At 62.6% G+C, this 18,193-nt stretch overlaps 1 protein-coding gene across 1 annotated transcript in view; it reads left to right on the top strand.

Moving 5' to 3' along the window:
* The first annotated feature begins 4,753 nt into the window (after window positions 1-4,753).
* Window positions 4,754-18,193, top strand: part of ADAMTSL2 (ADAMTS like 2) — a 34,058-nt gene continuing 20,618 nt past the window's right edge. Inside the window, exons 1-9 of the mRNA XM_045883466.3 lie at window positions 4,754-5,010; window positions 6,742-6,832; window positions 7,408-7,550; window positions 8,584-8,659; window positions 9,864-9,966; window positions 10,462-10,607; window positions 10,745-10,868; window positions 13,410-13,490; window positions 15,979-16,154. Of these exons, the coding sequence (XP_045739422.1) occupies window positions 6,743-6,832; window positions 7,408-7,550; window positions 8,584-8,659; window positions 9,864-9,966; window positions 10,462-10,607; window positions 10,745-10,868; window positions 13,410-13,490; window positions 15,979-16,154 (939 nt within the window). The 5' untranslated portion in view covers window positions 4,754-5,010; window position 6,742. The remainder of the gene's footprint in view (window positions 5,011-6,741; window positions 6,833-7,407; window positions 7,551-8,583; window positions 8,660-9,863; window positions 9,967-10,461; window positions 10,608-10,744; window positions 10,869-13,409; window positions 13,491-15,978; window positions 16,155-18,193) is intronic.

Here is an 18,193-nt window from a genome sequence, read left to right on the forward strand (position 1 = left end):
CAGATGGCGCCGGCCCCAGGGGGACCCTGGGGGGGTGGGGGGCAGCTGCAGGGGGAGAGGGAGCCCACGGCCGGCACCCCCTTCCGTCGCCCCCTCGGCCCAGAGCAGGCCGGTTTTATAGAGGTGCTGAAATGCCTGGAATGCCACACAGCTCCCGCCTCCCGGACAGCTGTCTGCTCGGCCCGGCCCCGGAGAGCCGAGCCAGCTGCCGCGCCTGCAGCCTCCAAACTGTGAACACCCGACCCCCGGCTCTCGGACGCCCCGGAGGACAGTGGCCCTCGGGCCTTGGCTCTCTGTGCAGGCGCCCGCGGAGGCGCCCCTGCACCTGGCGAGAGGGGTCTGGGCTTTGATGTTTTCCAGCTCGTTCCTTGCCCCCGACCCCTCCCCGGAACTGCCATGCAGGGCCTCTGCTCTGTGCACGTGTGTGTGTCTACAGCTGAGCTTGTGATAGCAATCATGTGCTGTCTTCAGCCTCCGGCTGAGAATGAGCGCCCCGAGCCACCCCGTGCCTCTGAGCGCCTGCCAGGTGAGCCAGGCCGAGCCTCCGCCCCTGCCCCACGGGGTCGCTGGGGACGCAGACGAGTGTGTGGCGCTCTGAGCAGTAAGTAGCCCGTCCGTCTGTCTGTCTGGCCGGCCTCGGGGCTTCGTTTCCCTGGAGCTCCCGTGGTAAAGCTTCCTTCTCAGCCACGTCAGGCTTCTCTTGCCGCCATCCTCGTTCCATATTTGGGTGGAAAGGAGCCCCTTGTGGAATCTGAGAACCAGAGAGGCCTACACACTTCCTGGGTCCCCCTGCTTGCACTTCAAGCCTTGGCCTAACAGAACATACGAGTGCTTCTGACTGAGAAAGAAGGACCAGGAAACAAAGCCCATTTGGGGGTCCAGACTCCCACCTGCTGACCCCCAGTGGTCTGCAGGAGGAAGTTCTTCCTGAATGTCCAGCCCCTGGGCCTGGGGCAGAGAAAGCTGTCGTCTGTCCTGGGCTGGGCAGGGACCTTATGAGGAGGGGCTGGCTGCGGGGGCTGCCCTCTGGGGCCCGGTCTTCTTCTGGGGTCTGGCCGGTCACCGCCAAGCTGGCCAGATGGCCCCTCGGCGGCCCAGTGCCTGCTGGGTGGGAAAATTCAGTGTCAGAAGGCACCCAGCATGCCCCAGGCGCTGGGGGGACAGCAGGGAGGACAGTCGGGACGGTGGGGAAGACGGTCCAGATGGGCCACCCTCGAGGACCCACCTCACACAGCCTCTGGCTGCAGTCCCCATGCTTCTGAGCTCTGCTCAGGGCGCTTTCTTGTACAGGACAGTGCCCGGCTCCCAGCGTGATTGCTCAACCACCAGCACCCCCAACTGGTCACCCCATGACCCCCTGGCGCCCCTCCCCGGCCCTGGATCTCTTCTTTTCCCTGAGCCTGCTTCTTGCCCTTCTGCCCGTGTTCCCCTGCCCCTGCTTGGCCTCTAGGAGAAATGTGCCTGTTTTCCTGTTTCCAAGCTTCTCCCCAGACATCCAGAAGGCTCTGGTGGAAAGACGGTCTCCTAAAACACAGGTGTCTATAGCACCCCTTCCCTAGCCAGGGCTCCAGGTGGCAATGCGTGTGGGTGAGGCCACTCCAGGGGACCAAGGCCCTGGGAGGTGTCAGCAGGCCAGCAGGGAGCTCAGCCTCAGGAGAGTGGAGGACCCCCAGAGGGCAAGGAGGCCCTGGCGTCAGGAGCTGCCACACAAGTCCACCCCTTTGTTTATTGAGCACCTAGTACATCTAGATGCTACACAGAGACGCAGTGTGAGCCAGGAGCAGCCCCTGCTCTGTGGGGTCCCAGCGGCCAGTCAAGAAAGATCATTCTGAAGCCTTAACAAAGTGCTGAGGCGCTGGGGGCTTCCCGGAGGAGGTGGCCCCAGTAGATCATCTGGGGGTGCTGAGCGTGTCCAGATGGGTATGAAAGAAGGGCTGGGGGGAGAGTGGGGAGTGGGGAGCAGGACCTGAGATGGGGGCCTGGAATCATCCCTTGCAGTATCTCTCCAGGGAGCCCAGACAGTTTGAGTCACAGGAGGGATGGAACCAGGAGGCAGTGACCCCACTAGATGATTTGTGGGGCTCAGTGCAAAATGGGGGACCTTTGTTCAAAAAGCAGGATGGAGCTTTTTCTTTCCTCCACAGATTCTCTGGTCTGATTGTGCTATTTTTTATTTGATGCTTAAGGTCGTGTTCCTTTGGGCACGAGGATACTTTGGGGATGAGTGCTCACCCTCACAAGCACCCAGGACCCCACCCGGAGACTCAGCCTCACCCCGGCCCCTCGGGGGCAGAAGGCAGCTGCAGCTGCTGGGTCGGGGCTGGGGGGCCGGGTGGGAGGTCAAGAACCTGGGAGGTGGAGGACGGTGGGCCGTGCGTGAGCCGAGGCTCCATGCCCCCGTGCGTGCTCCATCACCCCATCCCATGCCACTTCCAGAACATGATTCAAAGATAACATTATTCAGACCTTCAAAACAGTGATGGCAGAGCCTCAGCCCCGAGCGTGGGTCCCTTCTGAGCTCGGGCTGTGCTCCCGTTCTGGTGCTGTGTTGCAGCCGGCCGGGAGGCTCCTCGGGCTCCTTGGGTTCCTGCCTGTGAGGTGGGTCCCAAGGGCACCTGAGGCCTGCTGGCCCAGGAGGCCCACCCTCACCAGCTCCCTCCACACTCAGAGCACCGTGAGGCCTTCAGGGAGGTGCTTCCTGCCTATGCTTTATTCTTCACTCCCTCCGCTGATTCCTAGGGTCTCTGCGGCCCCCAGAAGCCTTCCCTGGCTCCCGGGGTCCCCCCTGACATCCCCAGGGCCACCAGCAGCTGAAGCAGCAGCCACAGCTCCCTGTGGGTCTGGAGTGTGGGGGCTCACCAGTGTCACGCGGTGGGGGGGCCTTGGCGGGTTCCTTGAGGTGGAGGGCGGGGTGGGGTGGAGCGTGGTGCGCCCAGGGTCACACACCTGCAGGAGGTCACAGAGCCAGGGGAGTGGCAGGCCTGTCCCCCAGGCGCTGTCCCGCCGGGCTAAGAGGAGGCACTGGGGGTGTTTGTGTCGGTTGGCTGTGGGGTCCCTCCCAAGGGAAACCATTAGTCACCCTGGCGCTGGCTGGATGTGGGGCCAGAAACGCTGGGAGTTTCGGGACTGCGCCAGGGGGTGCAGGGCCCTGGAGCTTGGCTGGAGGGGAGGGGATGGCGGCTGAGGCTCCGCGCGCGCCCTGGCCCTGTCTGTCGTGTGTCTGGGGTGGGGGGGGTGCGCGCGTGGGGATGTGTACTCCAGGCTGCCCGGGGACAGGCTCTGTCCTGTCTGTGCTTCAGCACGCCGACCGCAGGGGGCAGTGTGGACCTGGGTTCAAGTCTCCGTGGCACCGGCCATCCCAGCAGCCCCAGGGGGGACACTGAGATGGACAAGACCTGCCTCCCCGATGTTCTGGAGCAGGGGGGACAAATGCCACGTAAGAACCCCTGCAGACAGAGAGGCTATGGTCAGTGACAGCGGTGGCGTCCCTGATGTGTCACTAACCAGATGTGCCACCCGGGGTGTCACTCAACGGTCTTGAACCCTCAGTCCCTCCAACTGCAAAATGGGGATGGTCAGGATGCCGGTCTCAGAGCCCTTGGTGCATAGGAAGGACTCCCTCCAGGATGGGAGGTGGTGTTGCTTTACTCTTACTCCTTGTCCACTATTCCTGTCGGTGGCCAGACACAGGGTGGAACTTCCCCAGGGCTGGAATAACTCTCAGCCACGCCAGGACGCAGTCGAAGGAGGAGCTCACCTCACGGTTCCGCTGGCCGGGAGGGTGGAGGGAAGGAGGAGGACTTTCCAGGTGCCGCTGTGGGCCTAGACCACCTGCACAACTGAGGCGGGGGGAGAGGCGGGTGGGGATGAAATGCTCAGAAGACCTTACACGCTGTTTCCACCCCTACCCTGCGTTCCAGGAGGGTGGGCTCTGGGGGGGAGGGGGCCTTGTGTGCCAGGGGTGGGTGCCAGGTCTGGCTTTGCTTGCAGAGTCTGGGGTCGGCCTGGGTTCCTAGGGGCTGGAGGGCGTGCTGCATGCTCTGTCGTCCTCTGCTCCACGCTCTGACTCAGCAGGAACACAGGCCTGGAGCACCACGTCTGGCCTGCCAGGGGCTGCCCAACTGGCCTGGGCCCAGCCAGGCCGCTGTGCCCTGCCAAGCTGGTGCTGAACATCTGCACAGAGTTCCCCACGCCTCCCCCCACCGGCCCTGGCCATTTCGGCTGTCTGGTCAGCAGGCCACGGGCACTTCTGTCCCTTCCCTGGAGCCCTTGGCCGGGGTCCTCACTGGGTCTCCCTTTGTCCTTCCATCTGTGGAGGCATCTGCCTCTCAGGAGAACCTTTCCAAGGCTGGCTGGGTGACCGGGACCTCACCTTTCCCATCTGTAAAATGGAGCTATCAGACTGGACGCCTCCTACAATCCGGACTCCATTCTGGGGAAGGCCAGAGACTGGGTCCCTTCCCGAGGCAGAAATCAGACAGGCCTAGGCTGGGCTTTGCCACCACCAGCCTCCCCGGTGACCCCAGGCTGGAGGCTGCTCTGTCTGGACACCCCAACACATGCTTCCCAGCGCTGGACCCGGGAAGGCGGCCTCCCTGCTCGCCGCTCTGGGCCGCTGCCGAGGCAGCAGTGAGCAGGCAGCTGGGCCGGCCTGGCCGGGCTCCAGAGGCGCGGAGCGGGTTAAAGTGTGCGCCAGGCCGGGCCGGCGGCGGGCGGGGGAGCAGCCTGGTGGGAAGTGTGAGTTCCTCCCTGTCTGCCTGACAGCTATAAAGGCAGCCGGGCCCGCAGAGCCGCCACTGGGCTGCGCGCCTCCCTGGGAACCCCCTCTCGTGGGTGCTCTTTGAAGTGGAGGAGGGAGGCGGCAAGGGGGAGGAGGAGGAGGAAGGGAGCGAGGCAGAGCCCACAGCTCGCCGCACTCTGAGCCTCCCCCTGCTCCGAGCACCTGGCGCCGCCTGCCCGCAGCAGCTCTGCCCCCTTCCCCGGGACGACAACCTGCTGACCCCGGGTCAGGTAGGCCACCGCAGCCTTCCCAGGGCACGGGCGCGGCTCCGAGCCGGCTGGGGGGCAGAGCATCCCCCAGCCCCCTCGGGGAGCCGTTATATAACAGGAGGAGGGCTCGCGGGGAGGGGTCGGGACCCTCAGAGCATGGCGAGGGCGGCTCCTCAGCTCCCAGCCTCGGGCGCCTGAAGCTCCTTGCAAGGCAGGCCTCTGCTGCTGGCTGGTGGCTGTTTTTGGACCCCAGGGAGGGATGGATCCCGCGTGAGCCGGACCTGGCCTGTGGCCAGGGGTGTCTGGGAGCCTTAATGAAAACCAAGTGTGGGGCCGGCTCAGCACCTGTCTTCAGCCGGCAGGCTGGAGCTGGGGCACCGATTAGCCAATGGGACCGCCGAGGGGGGGCTCTGTGCTTATGCGAGGCTGGCGGGGCTGCTGCAGATGGAGGCCTGCGGGGGAGGGGTGGCAGACGGGGCGGGGAGGTGGGGGTCTCAGGACTTTGGCTCCAAACTCCAGGGTGTACTGCGGCCTTGTCCCGGCAGAGGGTTCTGAGGATGCACGGGTCAACGTTGCTCGCATAACTCCTGGAGATCTGCAGGTGCTTGACCTGCCAGGGTTGATGCAGGGGAGAGGGGACAGATTTGGAGGTGGCTTTGGGGCTGGCAGGGCTGGCAGGGCTTGGGGGGGCTTTCACACCTTCTTCCTTGCAATTAGCCGGGTACAGGGACAAGTGCCTGAGTTTGCTCTGTGGCTTTGGGCAAGCTGGCTTCCCTCTCTCGGTTCCAGGCTCTGGGGGGGGACAGGCTTGCTGGTTTCTGAAACCCCTTCTCTGCCTTGCTGGCAAGTGACACTTAGGACCAGAGACAGATCCCGGACAGAGGCTGCCGAGGCCCCTCTGAGACGTCCACACAGAGAAAGCAGATAGGCGAGGCTGAGAGCCCAGGAGGCTGGAGGGTCCCTTTGATTTGACCCCTGGCAGGAAGGTCAAGTGGTGTTTGGGGCTAACAGTGCTGACTTGCCAGGAAAGAGACAGTCCCGCAGCCCTGGGCTGCCCTCACTCCATGCTCCAGGGGCACAAGTGTGCGTCTTGGTTGGGGCGTGAGGAGACAGATGCCTGGGCTCTTCCCAGCCTGAGATCCCTGAGGGTCCCGGGCCCAGCCCCCCACCGAGGGCAGGGGTAGTGCTGGCCAGGGAGGGGAAGGGCCCAGCAGAGCAGGTGGCGTCCACGGCCCCCTCCAGCAACCGCACATGGCTGGCAGGGAGTTCACCCTCCCACTGGGCAGCCAGCCCTGAGCGTGTGAAAAGCCCCAGGTGCTCTTGCTCAGGCCGCTTCCGCCAGCCAAGGTGGTAGCCCGAGCTCTGGGGCTTTGCTTCTTCATCCAGTCGTGTGGCCCGGGCCTACAGCCTCCCCAGCTGTCCCTGGTGTTCGCCCCAGGCACTCCCTAGGGAGCGCAGGTAGTCCGAGGCTAGCTGGTGCTCATCCCTGCCCACGCTTCGAGAGGGGGTGGGGAGACCAGGCTCAGCCAGCACACCACCCACCTGTCTGTGGCGCTCGCTCGTGCCTGTGGCAGGCATCTTTAATCACTCACCGACCTCTCCCAACAGGGCCACCAGGCAGCCCCTAGCAATCAATCCCAGATAGCCTCAGGGCCTCAGTTCTGGGTGGGTCCCAAGGGCTCTTCCCTCTTCCTTGTCAGCTGTCAGGGGAGCTGGGCCTGGCCTAGCAGTGACAGTGGCCTTGCTTCCTAGGATGGACGGCAGACGGCAGCCTTCACGCTGGGTCTGGTGCCTTCTGGCTGTGGCACTTCTGGCTGGGGGTGTGGCATCTACGGGGGCCACGGTGAGTGGGAAGCAGGGGCCCTCACCCAGAGGGGCTGAGGTTGGAGGGAGTGTGGCAGGTGTGGGGCAGGTGTCCGGGGACCCCTTCATGCATTCCCGGAGCCCCCACTCAGCCCCCCGGGAACATGTCTTATAAGCCGGTAGGACCAGCCCCTAAGCGGGGGCCCTGGCCACCCTGGATCCCTCGCTGACTTGGCAGAATGAGGTCGGAGGGGGCTGAGGACTTCCTTCCAAGCAAAGGCCTGCAGCGAGGCATGTCGAGGGGGCTGCTGTGTCCTGCAGAACCCAGGCTGGGGCCCAGGCTGCTCAGGAGAAAGAAAGCAAGGACAGTTAGGTGCAGCCTCACGTTCCCATCAAGCCCCCAGGATGTTCCAGATCTCAAGATGGGGCGGATCCAAGGCCCATGACTTCCGGGGAGTTCCCTCCAAGACCACCCTGGAGATGTGGGCCAGGGTGCCGAGTGACCCAGCCGGCGGGCATCTGGGGGCTGTGATCTCCTGACCAGGGCAAGGGGATGGCAGGCCAGTCCTGCCCGGTGCGCCAGCCTTCTAATCATCTGTGGGGACTGTCGCCCAGGACAACAGCCCAACGTCCAACAGCCTGGAAGGGGGCACTGACGCCACCGCCTACTGGTGGGGAGAGTGGACCAAGTGGACGGCTTGCTCCCGCAGCTGTGGGGTCGGGGTGACGTCCCAGGAGCGGCACTGCCTGCAGCAGAGGTTTGGGGCTGGTGTGGGGGTGGGGCAGCAGGTGACGGGGCGGGTGGGGGGCGGTGTGGTGTCTCAGGCTGGGAGGGGTCTTCTGTTTGAGGCAGTGTAGGCCAGGTGAACGACAGGCTTTTTGCTGGCCTATCAGGTCCTGGGCGACCATGTCCTGGGGTTCATCCTGCTCCAGGGTGCTGGGGACAGCACTTTCATGAGAGCAGGATCCATCTCTTGGGATTTTTTTTTTCTCTTTTCTTTTTTTCTTTCTTTCTTTCTTTTCCTTTCCTTTCCTTTCTTTCCTTTCCCTTTCTTTCTTTCTTTTCTTTTCTTTCTTTTCTTTCTTTCTTTCTTTCTTTCTTTCTTTCTTTCTTTTCTTTCTTTCTTTCTTTCTTTCTTTCTTTCTTTCTTTCTTTCTTTCTTTCTCTCTTTCTTTCTTTCTTTCTTTCTTTCTCTCTTTCTTTCCTTCTTTCTTTCATAAGCTCTAGACCCAACGTGGGGTTTGAACTCCTGACCCTGAGATCAAGAGTGGCATGCTTTACCAACTGAGCCAGCCAGGCGCCCCTTCTTGGGACTTTTAATGAGTGGTGAGCTCCTCCCTGGCCTTCTCTTCTGAAGACCTGAGTTGAATAAACACGGGGAAAAACATAGGGTCCAGTGGTTACCATCGGACAGACCTAGGTTCAAATCTTGCCTCTGTTACTTCCTAGCTGGGTGACCTTGGGCAAGTCACTTAATCCCTCTGAACATCAGTTTCCTCATCTGTGGAGTGGAGATCATGCTAGGGCCCACTTACCTACCAGCCTAGGGCTGGGACACAGTAAACCTTCTTGATCTTATTATTAGTTCTGTACAGAGATCCTGTGCTATGTGCCCAGGATGCAGAGGTGAATTGGGTATCATCCCTCCCCTGGGCTGTGGTGGAGCAGTGGGGGTCAGAAGAATTGGGGGGGCTTCCGGGGCCCGGCCAGAGGCCGTTTGGAGTAGGAGCAGGGTTGGTGCCTACAGCCTGTGGCTCCCAACCCCAGCTTAGCCTGTGTCTTCCCGCCAGGAGGACGTCCGTCACGGGCGCTGGGAACAGGACCTGCACGGGCACGTCCAAGCGGTACCAGCTGTGCAGAGTGCAGGTGAGGCCCTGCCTGGGGCGATTGCACCCCCCCCAAACTCCTTAGGCAGATCTCCTTAGGTGTCTTCTTGGTAGCTCCCAGGCACTCCAGACTCTTTGTCCTGGGCCCACCCCTTATTTCCTGTTGAAGAGAAGAATGGTGAGCGGTCCTGGGCTCAGAGCCCCTTTCCTGGCTCCGATCAAATCTGTCCTGCCCCCCATGTGCTCCACACTCCCAGGGATGAGGCCTCAGTTCTGCTGGGGCGCTTGGAGTGTAGCCTCAAGGTTTGAGATCTCTGGCCACAGCCCCCACTCTGCTCACAAGTCCTGTGCCAGGTGCTCACCAGGAGATGGATGGTCACTAGGCGTCCCCGTCCCCACCTGTGGGAAGTCCCACTGCAGCCCCCTCCAGCTCCCCAGGCCCTGGCACTGTCAGCCTCTGTGTGTGGGGGGGGCGCCCAGGGAGGGGCAGGAGTTACTGACTCAGGCTCAGCCTCCAGGCGGCTTTCAGTGGGGCCCAAGCCAGTCTGAACCTGAGCTCCTGGGCACAGGGTGGAAAGACAGCAAGCCACTGAGGTCTTCTAGTCCCTGTGACCCAGTGTCCGTGGGGCTGAGTGCCCCTGCATATGCGCACGTGCAGAGTTAGGGTCTGTGTTAGCGTCACTGGTCTGCTCCCCTCCTGGATGCTTATGAGCTCTGGAGGGAGGCCCACCTAAGTCCGGGTTCTGGCCCAGAGTGACCAGCTGCCCCCACACTGCCAGGCTTCTCCCCTTCTGTCCCGGGGGTTCCTCTTCCATGAACTCAAGCCCACCTTCAGCCAATGAGCCATGTTCCAGCACTGCGGCCATAGCCGCGGCCAGCCAGGCGGGCCTCTGCCCAGGGTCGCAGGGTGAGTGGGGGCCAGCACGAGCGCCACCCGGGCCAGGTGCGCCTTTCCCGCCCCGGGGCATCTGGGGAGGAGGCCGGGGTGGTGGGGACGTGAACGGACCCCGCCCAGCGCACGAGGAGGGCCCATGGGTGTACGTGCTTGAGGGACAGCAGCTGTCCTCCTGCTTGTCCTTGCTCCTTCCAGAGAGCGAGTGACACTGAGGGGGAACGAGAGGCCACCACGTGGGCCTCGGCACTGGCCCGGCCATCCCGGCTGCAGCCGCTTCCTGCTCAGCCCGGATAAAAATGCCTTTGTCGGGCCGAGTTCCTCCTGGAGCCTCCTGTCTCTCGCCCCACAGGAGTGTCCGCCGGACGGGAGGAGCTTCCGAGAGGAGCAGTGCATCTCCTTCAACTCCCGCGTGTACGACGGGCGGACGCACCAGTGGAAGCCCCTGTACCCCGGTACCCGGCCCGGGACCGCCCAGCGGGGGGCAGAGGGCAGGGGCGTCCCCCCAGCCGCCTGGAAGGACCCACACCCGATGGCTCCCTTCTGGGGTGGGCCGGCAGGAAGGTGAAGCCCAGAGGGAGGGGTCTTGTCCAAGGTCGCAGGCAACAGTGAACATGAGGGTCTCTCTCACTCATGGAGTAAGTTCCGGGGTGTCCAGGACCCATAGCCCAGGGCCAGCAGTTGGCTCAGATCTGCTGACGGTTGGGAACTGCCCCCCACCCACAAGGAGGCAGAGGCTGGAACTCGTGGAGCCCGGGCTGCGCCAGACCCCCAGCATCTGGGTCTCTTTCTGCCCCTGAGACCCTGGGCAAGCCCCTTGCACACTCCAGGCCTGAGTCTGTCCATCTGTGCCATGGGCGGGAGGAACTCGGTCTCTGTGGGAGGGCAAGTGGTAGACCCTGAATCCCGCCGCTCCCCCCACCCACCCTGAGAGCCTATCTCCCCATCAGACGACTACGTCCACATCTCCAGCAAGCCATGCGACCTGCACTGCACCACCGTGGATGGTCAGCGGCAGCTCATGGTCCCCGCCCGTGATGGCACGTCCTGCAAGCTCACCGACCTGCGAGGGGTTTGCGTGTCTGGAAAATGTGAGGTTGTTAAACATTGTAGCAAAAGTCCCGCTGGTGTCCTTGCACTGACCGCCCCGCCTGTCCGCTTGTGGCAGTGGCGGCCCCCGGGGCCCGGGGCTCAGCGCCCTCCCAGCGGCCCTCTCCGCCTCCCTTCCTGCAGCCCATCGGCTGTGACGGGGTGCTCTTCTCCACCCACACGCTGGACAAGTGCGGCGTCTGCCAGGGGGACGGTAGCAGCTGCACCCACGTGACGGGCAACTACCGCAAAGGGAACGTCCACCTTGGTAAGAGCCCCTGTCCCCCGCCGCAGCGCAAGTTCCCTGCCCTCGCCGGCCGCCTGATCCTCCCCCCTGGGCCCAGGGGGGCCGGCCAGGTGCTCCGGAAGACCCCCTTCGGCTAGGAATCCTGAGCGGCTCTTTGTTGAGTCCCTACTGAATACCAGGCGCCTCAGTGCACCCTTGGCTGGGGGATCAAGTTTGACCTTTGCAGTCGCACCCAAAAGGGGGAAACTGAGGCACAGCCAATGTGAGATTTGAGTCTGGGCATGAGGATCCTGGGGCCTAAGCCCTCAAACCCGAGTTTCGGAGGGCTGAAGGGGCGCCGAGGCCGAGTCCCAGAGCCAGCCCCTCCCTTCCCTGGACAGCAGCATGTCCGTTTGTCCGCTGTGCCCATTTGGCGTGGCTCGGCTCGGGATGGCGGGGCGTGGTGGGCAGGTAGGGGGTCTGAGCATGTGACAGGACTTGGAACTTTGGAACGATGCACTTTAGCCCTCGATGTTGAACTGACTGCATTTCTGGGTCTCAGTAAATACTCGTGGGGTCAACCTGGGTTAGCACAGCCCTCAGACTGGGGAAGGCGGGGCACGTGAAACCAACCCGGCACATGGGGAAACCGAGGCCCGCTGTGGGAGTTCCTGCTCAAGGTTCTCGAGGGAGGCTGGGCGAGTCTGGACTAGGTGGAGCCGTCCCGGCCCCGGCCTTCGGGACCCTGGCCGCGTCCTGGAGGTCCTGCCCCCGCAGGAGGGTAATTTCAGAGTTAACGATAGGGTGTGGACGTGGGACCTCGGGATGGGCATGCCGGACTGAGGAGGGGCAGGATAAGGGTAGCAGGGAGTGTCTGAGATGGAGGGCCCAGGGCAGAGAGCCAGACGGGGGTCTGAAGAACACGTAGCCAGCGCGGCAGGCGGAGGCCGCCTTCTGCCAGACCCTGGGGCATGTTGATGGCGGTGCGTCTCTGTCTGAGCACCCACGGCCATGTTCTGGGGGCTACACGGAGGTCCGGGAGACAAGGCCCGTGCCCCACGGAACTCCCCCTTGGGGGGCTGGAGGCTGACACTGCCAGCCCCCCTACGTCTGCCAAGTCCGTCCTGGGCGCCGGGCTGAGGCTTTCACACCTCGGAACGTCGCTCAGGACCAGCCGGGCAGGTGTGGACACAGGCAGAGAGAGGCGAAGAAGCCAGCGGGAGGTCACACAGCCGGAGGTGGCAGAGCGGGTCTGAGCCCAGACAGCCCGGCTCCGGGGTCCGTGGTCCTAAGTGCCGTGGTCTGCACGCTTCCTGATAAATGTGCGTTTGCGCTCGCTGTGGTGCCAGCCCCGCTCGGACCGAGAGCCGTTCTTAAATGCACGGGGAGCTTGTGAGCCGGCTGCTGATTTAAAAGGGAGTATATTGAACCCTACATTTAGATAAATGACAATTAAACCAAGTCCTCATCTCCCGTTCGTTTTACCGCTATTCGTACTGTTGGTTTGCCGTGGAGACACCGTTGAGGTGGGTGGGCTAGCGAGCGCCTCCCCCCTGCTCTGCCTGCTCCCAGCCCAGCACACTGGGAGCCTGGGCTCGGCCGCCGTGAGGGGGCTGACACTGCGGGGATGGGCCCCCTCTGCAGACCAGAGCGCCCCCCCCCACGCCCCCGCCAAGAGCCACTTAGCGCCCTCGGGCTGGGAGGGACAAGCGCAGGGCCTCGGGGGCCTGCAAAGCAGAGTGAGGCAGGCCTGAAGGAGGCCCGGGCAGGCGCACGTGGACTCTACTGTAACATGGGTGTCAACCCCCGCAAACCTGATTTCTGAAAACATGGTCACCATTCTCTCCTGGGAGACGTTTCTATCTTTGGGCTTTTAAAATCTTTCCTCCTTCTCCTCAGACCACCCTCTACCTCCTGCTGCCAGCACCTCTCCCTTCCTCAGACCCAGTCCCCCAAGACCCTTGGTCCCATCGTTGGGCGTCTCTGTGGAGGGTCCCCATGGCTTCCTCCCATCCTCCATGACAGGCCCTCAGCTGTGCTCCTCATCCACATCTTCGAATGCAACGAGTGTTTAAAATCCTTGTGATGCTGTGACAACATGGGTTTTTAAAATAATAGTCGTGACAGGGCCCTTGGGGCGAGGCTCTGTGCCCTGCAGAAATCTCCCCACATGGCCTAGAGTGGGAGCAAATGGCCCTGTGCACAGACGAGGAGACTGAGGCCCAGGGGCTCAGGACCAGCTCGGTGACACATGGCAGAGTAGGACCTAAGTCTGCTGGATTCTGGCAGATTTAAGGTGTCTATGGCCTATGGAGTCCCTCCAGAGGGGCTGGGGCAGGGACTGATGAGCGTCACCCATGACCTTGGTAGGAGAGGGTCATGGAAACCAGGTGGCAGGGCAGCCCTCCGGTGGCACGGGGCTTTTCCACAGGGCCTTCGACTTGGGTCTTGGGCCCGGGTACAGCCGTTGAGGGGGGGACTGCCTTAGCCCCTCACCCACCAGGAGCACGGGAGGGTGGCGACTTTCCAACCTAGAGGTGGTGGCCACAGCCGACCCGCCGTTCACTATCCGATTTCCCCCAGGTTACTCTCTGGTGACCCACATCCCGGCCGGTGCCCGAGACATCCAGATCGTGGAGCGGAAGAAGTCTGCTGGTGTCCTGGGTACGTGTGTAGGGCCTGAGTGCTGCTTCGCGTGGGCTTGTGGTTTTGTAGAGGGCAAAACATATGGGTGCAGGAGGGGCACTTGACCCCGGATCCATCCCACAGGAGAGGGTCGGGCCCCAGGAGCCAGAACTTGACCTAGGTGTGTCCATGTGTGTTGGGGGGCATCCTAGGGAAGCTGACTGCACCCCCATGTGTGGAAGGACCCATACTTAGGGCTGCTTGACAAAGGAGGGGTCGGTGAGGACAGATAGGGAGTTCCCCGTCCCTGGAGATCCTGGCACAGGCAGAAGCTGGGGGTGCTGGAGGTGGGGTTTCTGGCTGTCCGCCCCCCTCCACCCAGGGCACAAGAGTGAGACTTAGGAGTTGGAACAAGAGCAAATAGGTGGCCAGTTGGAGGCCATGGGGGATGTGAGGCAGAGGTGAGATTCAGACTCCGGCCTGGCTGCTCTCAGGTCGACATTCTTGCCACCGGAGAGTCTCTGGTGGGCGGCTGGACCATGGTACGTAGGGATCCTTCAGCTTGAGGATTCTGGAGTGATTTGCATAAGTGGCTGAGGCAGTGAGGCCCCTATTGGTGACAATTTCTGGGAAGTCTCCCTGTGTAGTTGGAGCGTTGGCCTGGCAACCTCCTTGTCTACACCCCCGGGAGGCAGCCCGAGGCCCTTCTGGCTGGGGTGGGTGGGTGCTGCCGCCTAGAAGCTGCTCGGCTCCTGGCCTTGCCCCGTGTGGGGGCGGGCTGGGGACCCAGGCAGGGAAGCCGGTCCCAACGCCTGGCTCACTTCCCTGCATCTCAGGGCAATGCGTGTGAGCCAGGATTGGTGGGGTGACACCCAGCCTCCTCAGGGGCCGCCGTGGGTGGGGACTCTGCCAACCGCCCCCAAGGAGGAACCCGGCTGGGGCTCTCCGCCCTTCAGGCCCCCGAGCTCCAGCCCCCTTGCCAACAGCTCCGCCCACTCCAGGCCCCAGGCCCCGCCACCCCGGCTCGGGAGCCAGGCCTCTGCCAGGCCGGTGGCTCTGTCCCCCGCTGGGAGGGTGGCGAGGCCAGGAAACACCGTGTTCTCAGAGCTGGCTGCAGAGTAATCGCTCTTGAACCAGACGCGTGGAAACAGCAAGGACAGCCTCCGAGCACCGGGAGAGCCGCAGGAAGGAAGGTCATTACTGTCAGGAAACAGGCTTTGGATGCCGGCCGGGGATTTAACCCTGTGCACATACCTGGCGGCTGGGCCCAGCCAGCCGGGCCGCGGCACGCGCCCCACGGCGCACAGCCTGGGCGGTCATTCACGCTATTTTCTGACGTTGCTGCGTTGAGGGTGTTTTTCCAGCAGACGTGTCTTGCTTGTTGCGTCTGCCTGATAATAAATGAATGGCCCAGCTCCTCTGCTCCGATTGCATCAGGAGCTCTGGAAATGGAGCTCTTCCCCGCCCGCGGGCCAGTTTCCGGAACTGGCTCTAAGGACAGCCTCTGGAAGGCACGCTGTCCCCTAGCATGGAGCCTGCCTCCTCACTCCCATCCCCTGGGCCCGAGGCCCCCAGCCCCTCCGCAGCCCCAGGGCGGGCCAGCTGCCCCGAACGATCGCCCTAGCTCCCGGCAGTTATTCCGGCCTCTGGGGCTGGCAGGAGACGGGCTGCTGAGGGTTGCACGCACGTTCCTGCTGTCTGGGCATCATCAGGCCTGGGTCAGGCCCTGGGAGCGGCCAGCCTTCGGAGGTCCTCTGTTCCAAGTGTCCACCCACACCCCGTCTCAATGAGAGGGTGACTAAGCATGTGCCCGGGCCGCCCTCGGCCACGCCTGGGAGAATGGATTGATTGGGTAAATGGTCAGTCTGGTCACGGTGGCTCTGGTCACAAAGTCAGGGCTCCCCTTGACAGCAGGGAGCTGGTAGGCTTGGGGTGGTCCGGCAAGGCCTGCTGGGGCTGTTGGGACAGCATTCGAAGCCAGTCGGTCCACGGTTGCAGTGTCACTCAGTGTGGGCCCTACGGGATCCCTGGGGTCCCCTCCCCATGTGTGGTCCCTTTTCCAAGGTGGGAAGTTGGGTGGGGGGCAACTCACCCAGGGTCACACAGTTTTCAGCAGGGCCGGGCCATCGGCCGACCCGGCCAATACCTAATGTCCGCTGTGTGCCTTCCCCAGGCTCTGATCCCTCCTGGTCCACCTGGTCCACCTGGTCCCTTAGTCCTGATGGTACTCATCATGCCTCTTCAGAGGTGGCCAGACGGCACCACCTAGGGCCCCAGGCCAGCCAGCTCCATCTCCTGGACAATTCAGGCTGATGGGAAAGTGTTCATACCTACTTAGCATTCCCAGGCCAGGGCCACGCAGACACGGTCGGAGCGCTGGCCTCCCCCGCAACAGGGAGTGTCCCGGGGCGGGTCACGGAGCTGAGCTGGCCGAGGCTGCCTGAGTGGATGATGTGGGCTACTCCCTGTCCCTCTGCCCAACTCTAGCCCGGCCAGCTCAGGTGATGGGGCGGCTTTGCCCTTCCAGCTCTTGCAGATGAAGCTGGTTACTACTTCTTCAATGGCAACTTCAAGGTGGATAGCCCCAAGAACTTCAACATCGCGGGCACCGTGGTCAAGTACCGGCGGCCCATGGACGTCTACGAGACCGGCATTGAGTACATCGTGGCACAGGGGCCCACAAACCAGGGCCTGAATGTCATGGTGGGTGAGCCGGGCCCTGGGGCCAGCGGTGCCGTGCAGGGGCCCCAGGGCGCGTTCGCACACAGCAGCACCTCTGGCCGGCCTGGCGGCGTCTCCTGGTCACTCCCTCACTCATCCCACCGCCTGGGGTCTAATTCCTTCACTTAGTCTCCAACAACCCATTGATGCGTTACTTCATTTACTCGGTCACTCGCCCAGCCGGCCACCCACTGTCTCAGCCCTCACCCCAGTAGTTGGTGGTTTGGTCCTTTACTCACTCACTCACTCACTCACTCACTCACTAATTCACTCATTCACCGACTTCACTCATTCATTCTCATTCATTCACTCACTCTTTCATTGACTTTGCTCACTCATTCATTCATTCACTTGTTCATTCTTTCATTTACTCATTTACTCACTCATTCACTCACTCATTCATTAACTCACTCCTTCACTCACTTCTTCCTTCCTTTCTCCCTCTCCCTCCTCCTCTTCCTCCCTCCCTTCCTTCCTTCCTTCCTTCCTTCCTTCCTTCCTTCCTTCCTTCCTCCCTCCCTCCCTCCCTCCCTCTCTCCCTCCCTCCCTTCCTTCCACTGCTGTTAGCAACCTTGGTGGATCTGCATAGTAGGAAACTGCAGTCATCAGCATCTGCAGGAGTTGCTGAGGACAGGAAGCTAGCTGGGGTTCCGGGGTGAGGGTGTTTATACCCCACCTCCACAGTTGGATGTTTATGCCCCCTGCCTAGTTCCCTGCCCCTGGCCCCATTGACACTGGGGCATTCTTGCCAGGTCCTCGATGTTGGGGGACCAGGGCAATGCTCGTGGCCCCTGTCCCACCCCCCCACTGCCCCTCTAGGGTGCTCCCAGCTTCTGGGAGCATGGCAGGGAGAGAGCAGAGAGCAGGAGAGTTTGGCCCTGCTCCACCCAGCTTGCTGGGAGTTTTCCCATGGCTAGTGTCTAGAAATGAGTGCCACTGCCACTTGGTGCCCCAGCACCGAGAGAACAGGAGAGGACTTGTCACTGAAATCAGGTGACATCCAGATGGGCCGTTCTGAAGTTTTTCACAGTCTGCCGGCTTTTGTGGAAGCCAAGGGACACGGTGGGGACAGAACCCACCCACCTGACCTGATCTGATTTCCAAATCCCACCAGGGTGGGCACTCACATCCTCCCTTTAGAGGAAAAGCCTGGGCACACGGAGCCAGTGACCTGCCCGGACACAGGCTGGTCCGCGGCACCCACTGCTGTACTTTGAGTCCAGGTCAGCTTGGTCCTGGAGCCAGTTGTTTGTTTAAGTGCTGTGCTGGAGGGGCCTCTAATCGGGGGTGCTGCCCCCACCTGCCCACTCCGCTTCTTGGCTGAAGAGCTTCCCTGGATGGCCCCCAGAACCTCCCTGGGGCCACAGACTTCTCCACCTTCCATGGGCGCTGACCCTGAGGCAGACTGGCTGCTGGGCTTCACCCCCGGCTGGAGGAGCCGTGTTGCAGGTCGGGGTCCCAGGACGAAGACTCTGGGACAGAGGTCTGTGTGCAGTGGGGTTTTGGGTGTGGTCTCAGCAGCGGCTGCTGTGAGGGGGTGAGGGGGACAGAGGGAGATGTGGCACCTCAGCTGACCCCTCGGGGGCCCTGGGGTTGCAGTGGCCCCTCAGAGTCGTCTTGAGTTGAGGCAGAGAGGCACAGCCTAGTTGCCGGAAGCCACAGGGACGGGCGTGACCTTGGGAGAGGCAGCTCTCTTCGGCTGAGGTTAATTCCTGGGCCAGGGCTCACTGTGAACTGTCCAGAGTCGCTCCAGGCAGCTCACTGAACGGCGGGGCCCGGGGGCATGCCACCGCACCCGCTCGTATCCATTTGCTTTGTAGAACGAGTTTACCTTGGCAGGACGAGCTCTAGAATTCTGTTTGGTTTCTTCCCAGGGAGCCTCACAGGGAAGGCTGGTGGGATGGACTGCAGCTCATCCGGGGGCTGCTGCCAAATCCGAAGACTTGCCTCCTCCGCTAGCCACTCTAGAGTCCCCTCTCCTAGTCTAGGTGGCTCACCTGGCCAGGTGTCCCAGTCCCTCT

Source organism: Mirounga angustirostris, unplaced genomic scaffold (assembly GCF_029215605.1).
Source record: "Mirounga angustirostris isolate CCGP_5_RB_7025 unplaced genomic scaffold, mMirAng1.0.hap1 SCAF_15, whole genome shotgun sequence".
In the NCBI taxonomy this organism is placed as follows: domain Eukaryota; kingdom Metazoa; phylum Chordata; class Mammalia; order Carnivora; family Phocidae; genus Mirounga; species Mirounga angustirostris.